This window comes from Tiliqua scincoides, chromosome 1, assembly GCF_035046505.1.
Source record: "Tiliqua scincoides isolate rTilSci1 chromosome 1, rTilSci1.hap2, whole genome shotgun sequence".
Classification (NCBI taxonomy): Eukaryota; Metazoa; Chordata; class Lepidosauria; order Squamata; family Scincidae; genus Tiliqua; species Tiliqua scincoides.
Window position 1 is genome coordinate 302,500,033 of NC_089821.1, and position 7,682 is coordinate 302,507,714.

The 7,682-nt window shown below is 37.9% G+C and overlaps 1 protein-coding gene across 4 annotated transcripts in view; it reads left to right on the top strand.

Moving 5' to 3' along the window:
* KLC1 (kinesin light chain 1) overlaps positions 1-7,655 on the top strand; it is a 49,559-nt gene extending 41,904 nt beyond the window's left edge. For all 4 annotated transcript variants that reach the window (XM_066629369.1, XM_066629383.1, XM_066629375.1 and 1 more), the window contains one exon: positions 1,868-7,655. In XM_066629369.1, coding sequence (XP_066485466.1) covers positions 1,868-1,933 — 66 coding nt within the window. In that variant the 3' untranslated portion in view covers positions 1,934-7,655. The remainder of the gene's footprint in view (positions 1-1,867) is intronic.
* The last annotated feature ends 27 nt before the right edge of the window (positions 7,656-7,682 follow it).

Consider the following 7,682-nt stretch of genomic DNA (forward strand, 5'->3'; position numbering starts at 1 on the left):
TTTTCACTACTATCTTGTTTGTGCACTCTATGGTTATAGATTTCTCAAATGAGTCTTAATGAGAATCCATTTGTAGCAGGCCATGTTTCACATCTAAGAGATCAGAGGCAGAACATACCTGCCCTTTTAGAAGCTGGGGTAGGCAAGACACATCCAGTTTAAGTGCCCGGTGACTTCTATTTTATTTTCAAAGTGTTAAAGGCCTATAAAGACTCTTGACAGCTTGAATCCAGTTGCCTGGCAGACCACCATTGTTTCACATTGCAGCCTTAGCATCTAATATACCTTGTTGGTGCTATGATCCCTGCCCTCAGCTTTGAATATTAATGGTAAGGTAGAAAAAAGACTATAGATGGCAGGGAAATTGACTATTTTCGTGAATGAAAGTAGAAACAGCACTCAGGCCTCCTTGGATTTTGGGCAGTAACTGTAATAAGGGTTATTGCTAAAGGTTCACTTATTGAGTGATTAGCGATTATAGGAATATTGGATGATGTGTACCCATTAGCAAACTTTGTAGGGCAAGCTAAGGCTGCAAAACAATAGCTCTTAATCTTAAACGTTGTTTGTCATCAGTGAAAACACATTTCTCATGCGCTGTGTGATCCTTGTCTGTACCTCACATAACTGTTGCCTAAATTATTAGCATTCTGTGTTGTGCCTGTTATCTAACATGTTACACATAACTAACTTTTGTGGGGAGGTATCAATTGTTTCAGTACTAACCTACGTGTTTGTCAAATTTGCAAGGAAAGGAAATGCAATCTGTATAGAGGCATTTCTCAGTTATCTGAAATATTCTTGCACTGTGTTTTTTTATAAAGAAAGAAATTGTATCACAGGGTTGACCCTTGAGTTTTTTATAATAAAAAACTGGATCTTTTGATTGAAGTAGCTCAAAGAAACCAAGCATCATTTTTATCTTTTGGATAATCTTTTAGGATTAGCGAGGAAATGGCAGCAGAGTAACAGTGGTCAGGTGTGGTATTGATAAAGTCTGGGAAGCTTCCCTTTAGCAGCTGGCTTGTTGAACTGAGTGCTCTTAAGCAATATGTTATGCAAGGCCAGAGAATGCAGTGAACTTGAAAATCAAATAAATGACTATTTTGGCAACTGGATCAGTATACCCATCGCATGAAAGTGTGTTTTAATGTTCCAAAGCATCTTTCTACATGGAGAATTTGCATGAAAAAGCAGCAGTTCGTAATATTACCATTAATTGGAGTAATATTTTAAAACGCCACACATGTATTGATTTTATATTACAAACTCAATGTCTCAGATGAACTTGTGACATCACTTTTGGAATACAACATTGGTATTTTCTAAATTGACTACCTGCAAGGCTGTTGTCCTTGGAGGAAAGTTTGTAAACGAAGACTGTCATCCAAAGGCTCATGTGCACTAGGGCTCTTCTGCTCAAACCATAGCTTTTTCTACCCTTGAAAATACATTTTTGCAGGTTGAGGGAGCCCTTAAGAGCTACATTAGCCACTGCCAGAAACAAAAATCAGCACCACTACTCCCTCCTTTGTACACTTGTGAAAGCACACAGGGCCCTTGGAATCCTGCCTTAAGTATAAAATAGGGAACATAATGCAGACTCCAGTAAAGGTGATGGGAAATATTCTCATTATGAGCTGGAGCAAAGTCCCCTCACTGGGAAGTATTTTACAAACCACATGGGACTCAGTCTTTAAAAATCTAAGAAATGAATAGCTATAAACAGCACTGGTATTTTGTTTACTTTTTATTCTTGATTCTTCATGGTACTGGTGGTTTTTTTTCAGAATGTGTAATTCTTAAATGGATGTTGGAATTATTTGGAACTGTGCATAAACTCTTTCCATTCTCTTTCCCCATCCAGGGACGAACTAATTGTTTGACAGACTCAAGAGCTCTGAGTGCCAGTCACACTGATCTGGTCCAATGAGATTCTGGGACAGATGATAGCTTAAAAAAAATTCCCTTGCAAATCATGAAGCACTGAGATTCAGAATTTTTTCAGGGGAGTCCCCCATCGCTATCTTTTAGGAACGTCTAGGTTAGAGATGATGTTGCAAAGAACTGCTGTTCTGATGCCTCCTTGCAAAAAAATAAGAGGCATTTTTAAAAAAGAACCCTAAAGTTGGTGGTTAGCTTCTTAAGAGAAACTAGAGATTGTGGTGTTGCTAGTTGTATGGAATTCTGTTACAGTCCTATACCCCCCCTCCTTCACAGCATCCAAGAGCAGAATGTACAGTTGAAAAAGTGCTGAATCTTAAAGGAATGTGAAGGCATCTGTGGACATGCTGTTTAAAAACTGTTGCTGTTTAAAAACTGTTACAGAGGGTATGTTTTAGTAACTATAAAGTTAGTGGAATGAGATGAATCTAAAGTAAGTGCATCACTGTATAAAACCAGGATTGTGTAAAGTTAATGCCTTGCATTATTGGCTACTGCAGTTTGTATGGACTGTTGTCTGATGACAAGTTAAAGGAACCTGAAGCCCAGTCAGTAAAGATGGAAAACTTAGACACTACTTAACATGTCACTTGTGGCCACCTTAAGCCTAAAAATCAATGGAAGCAGAACAATTAACTTGAAAGGAGGAGGGAGAAGGGAACACAAACAGAAAGATGGGATGGGTGGGAAGCCAACTACCTGTTAATCTTTATTTTAAACAGTGAAGAGTGTATTAAACAGGTCTCTGTCAATTTCCGTGAGCTCTCCATTTTTAACCCCAGAAGTACTCTACTGTTTTGAGTTCTCAACCTCTGCCTCTGTTTAGAATGGGACCAGGACAAAATGGAAGCCAGCGACTTGCATACTGGACTGTGGAGAAGCTATTGTGCAAAGGGGCCTCATAAGAAACTTGCTACTAATATTGTAAATGAAAATTTGTACTGGATGCTGTTACACAGGCCTTACACACATTTTGCTGTCTTAAAAGTTAGACATATTCTTGGCTGTATTGAAGTGCTGAATCTAAAAATGGCATTGGTTTTGCCTGAGTGCCTCTGGTTTTGGGAGTATGGCATAGTCACCTTATATGCTACTCAAGCAGCTTCCTTGTGAAGAAGCCATGACATTGGTTTGAATCTGCATATAAAGTGGCTATGCCGTACTCCCAAAACTAGAGCCAGTCAGGCAAAATTGATGCCATTTTTTTAATTCAGTACCCCAAAAATATTCTTAATTCTTTCAAATACCCTTGGTAACTTCAAAAAAAACTTTCTGGCCTGTGTTATTGGAAGCCTGTTTCTTAATTATCCACTGTTTTAATATGTGCTTGGGAGGTGTGTGTGTGTGTCCTTGCAGTCAGGTGAGAGAAACGAAAAATTTCAGCATTTGACCTTACAATTGGTAGTTGAAAAACTATATATCTTTCAAATCTGTTTTCATTTTGCAAGACTGTGACTTCCTACAATGCTGGAGAAAGTGTGGTATATAAATCAGGACTGTATGATAGCAAAAGTCAGTAAGAATTTAAAAAAAAAAAAAGTTTTGCACCCGATGTATAACAGGAAATCAAACAATTCCATTAGAATAGCCTGCAGAGATTTGATAAGTGCTAAAGCCACTTGCCTGTTGTACAGACTTCTAAGTAATGTACAGAATATTTGACAAGGCTTGCATTTTGAGGTACATCTGTACTGTTGCTAAATAGCAATAACTAGGAGGTGGTAATGCTCTTTGATAAAATGACCTGGTGCTGCTGTATGAACTTGATAGAATTATACTGGTATAGTTACAATGCAGATTTTTGTGATCACCATTTTTGTTTAACTTAGCGCTGTATACAATTTCAGCTGACTTCAGAGAGACTGAATTTAAATTAAAACCAACCAACCTCTACTTAACTGCCTAAAATGCAAATACATCCTCCATGTTACAAGTAAGCTTATCAAATGTAGGAACCATGAACTGTTCATCATTTTTGGTTTTCCTTGTTACTGATTCCATTCAGCATTTGTGCCTGTGAAGGACACAGCACTCCCTGCCTATCCATGCATTTGAATTCAGGGACCCTTACCGTGATAAAGACCTTGATTTTGATAAAGGTCCTTTTGTAAAAATGAAAGAAATTTCATGCATGTGAAATCTTTAGAGAATCTTATAATGAAGAAAAAGTTATGGCTTGATTTAGATAAGAACGAAGATATTTCCAAGCACTTAATCTTCTTGATTGTGGCAAACAAGCATTACTGTATACATCTTGAAATGCCAGAGTGCAAGCCTTTGAAAATGAAATTCTTATGATTTGATGGTAAATACCTGTCCTATATTTCCAAATCTCTCTGCATTTTGTAGAGAAATAAGAAAAGTCTCGCCCTAGTTTTCCAGCTGCTTATCTCCCTTTTCTCCAGTTGTGCTTGATTGAAGGAAAATCTAAGAAAATGACTTCAAGTGAGATATATGTGGGGCTTCTCTGTTAAGATCATTGGGAACAATATTATCTTGCACGTCAGCTCCTCTGTTTTATATTCAAATTGAAACTTCACCTAGTATCTGTTGAGGTTGGTACTGGATCTGAAAAATATGCAAGCACTTTTAAAAAGAAGCAAACTTGAGATCCTTTGAAAGCGTCAGGCACAGATTCCAAGGTGCCTTATATTTTGATCTTATAGATATTTCTGACAGTGTGCACTGATGTAGTGATAGTGCTATATGTTGAAAACAGTCTTATTTGTTACACTTAAATGTTGCCAATGACTTGTAGGGCAGGTTTGCTCCAGCGTGAAAAACTACCTTGTAAGATGACCAGTAGAGGAATCATACCAAATTCAGGCTGTGTAACAGCTTTGCTGGACAAGGTAGCCTTGCCACCTACAGAAGAATGTACTACCCAGATTGCTGTCAGGCACATAGATGGCCAGGAGTGGGTGGGAGTTTCTCAGCCTGGCTCTTAAGGGGCAAGTTACTCAGCACAGGCAAATGGCTATTTAGAAAAAGCCTTGGTTTTAGCCCTTATGCTGTTGTGTAGATAATGCAGACCGAAAGTTTGGGCTGCAAGTGCTCTAGATATGGAGGTTCAGCTTTTTTAGCAACTTGAGTGCATGTATGATATAACTGAAGTGATGCAAAGGACTAGGTGTCAGTTCAGCCTTTCCCTTCATGCAGATGAACATACTGTAGTTAAAATGTAGGGTGCCACCCACCAAACAGTGTATAGCTTTCAGTCATCTTTGGGGTCTTGTTTAGCGTGCAGAAGTGACCTCTATCTGAAGTTGCAAGACTTGGCTATCTCTGGCCCTTACATGTATAATTTCCATAGTAGACCACAGTACTTTCTCAATGACAGAAACAGTTGTGGGGATAGCCTTTTTTTTGTGTCCCATCAACTCCAAAAAAGGCTTTGTGTTTCTCCCTCTAATGTCCATCTACATTTAAATAACAGTTGTGAGATGGTTAATAGTCTTTATTTAAGGCCACTGGTTGAACTTCTCCTAAAAAATGTTGGCAAACAGCCATTCCCAATCAGAACAGTTCTGTGAAGGATTGTGAGGAAAGTTGCAATTCTCTGCCTTCTTCACTACAACATTAAAGGTAACTTCTGAAAAACAATTTGCCTCTTCTTATGTAACATTGTAACTGCTCAGGAATTAAGTCCTTGAAAATCTATGTTTATTGGTGGTAATGTATTCAGTGCTGCCTATCATGCTAGTTTCTAGCCTCCAGTTCTGGTTATTAATTTTAATGTTAAATATTAAATGCTAACTTAAAGTTGTTCTGTCACCTTGCCCCTCCTCCCCTTTAAGATGTCCTGTTAGTTCTTTGAGCCTGAACTCGGCACAAAATCAATTTGCAATGTAATTGTATGTGAAATGAGTTACAATAGAACAGTTCCTTCATGGCTTTGGAAATGACTCATGTTGAAGCACACCCACTGAGCTATTTGGAACTGGTCATCCATACAGATTGTGGGACTATTTCTTAAGCAGGCCAGAGGCAGAAATAACCACTTATCTTATTCCAAAGGCCTCCCTGAAGCAATTTTCCCATGAGAGTACTTTTCTAAGAGTGACTTAGGCAGTGATTAAGGCTGCAGTCCCGTGTCCACTTATTGGGAGAGTAAGACCCATTAGCAGCAATGGGACCTACTTCTGAATAAACATGCGTCGATAGATGGGGCTGGAAATCTGGGAAAGCTTCCAGTGTCCCTCCAGTACAACCTACACTAGTGTGTCCAAGTAATATTTAAGCCAGTAGGGTTATGAGTGCACTGAATTTTTACAAGGAACTAAGTAGTGTGTTGCACTTTCTAGGTAGATTTAACAGAAGGAATCAAAAAATGAAGCTGGAAAAATGAGGGGATATTTGGAGCTAACTATAAAGGATTCCACTGACTCTGGGATGTGAAGCGTAGTTATAGCATACCTGTGAGCTGAAAGTGGAATGTATAGTGCTTTACTGAAATTGTTTACAATGTTTAGTTGAAATGTACAATTTTGTGTTTTGGTCACTTGTCTTTTTCCTTCCCAAAGCTGCTATATTGTGTTAAAATATGAAACAAGGCACTTGCCATAAAGCAAGACTTCTGTAAAGTTTTGTCCTGTCTGACTTGCATTACCACGTATGTACTTCAGTAAAATCTGTAACTATTACTCTGTATGAATCAGAAAACTTCATGTCATTTGTAGAGTCAAACCAACTGTACAAACTTGTAATAGTGAACGAAAGACATACTAGTTCTTAGTCTGCACATTTCAGCTACTGCTGACAATAGCAGCCCTGTGTAGCATTCTTCCCTTTTCTCTCATGTGTGTATGCAATTTATTCATTGTTCTGACATAGTTTAAGCTGCTTGTTTACATACATCCTTCACACCATTGGTTGCAGCTGGCAAGAATGATACAAATGTGAGGACATGTGATTAAACTGCACTACACATTAGGGAGTAGGATTGCTTGATATTGGGCTATTTATAGATGCAAACCTGTATTTCTTTGACATCCCTAGACTGATGTATTTTTTTTTCAGTTGTATGCAAGCTCAAAAGCTGTTTTTGACAGAGGTAGAATGGTCTGTTCACTTACCTTGGTATGTTTAGCCAATCTAAACAAGTATAGCTAAAATTCACTTTAAAGCACTGAAGCTACCCTGGTCAGTATACACACTGACATGATAGCAATATGGCTTTTAAAAAGAGATCTCTGATCACTGGGTGACAGTAGGAGAACAGCTTTTCAGCTTTAAAGTGAGAGCATCCTAAACAACTGAAATGTGGTAAACTTTATAAATCTTTCAAGACAGGCTAAGGCTTTTATATGTGGATGTTAACTAAATTTAACAGCTTTAAAAACACTCAGAAGTCCATTCTTAACAGGAAGCAATTTTTTTAAATTTTGAAAATAAGAGGACTAACCATGTCACTTTTTAGAAAGCTCAAAAGTTCTGGATTTTTAACTAGAATTATGCTTCCAGCTTGCCACTTTAGTTCAAATATTTACAGAAAGCAGCATTAGAATATAGAAGCAAATATAAATCTTGGGTTATGCTATTTTCAAGCAGCAACCCGATTTCCAAAGTACATAGTTTGGTTTCATTAGATAACTCCAGATCCTTGTTTTTTAACCTGTTACAGAGTTGTGGTTCGTTTATGGAACTGTTTAACATGTAAAGCTTCTTTGGTATTTTCAAAGTGTAAGAATAAAATACTGAACTAAATCATACAGCTGTGTAGATGTTGGCTTTTTTTA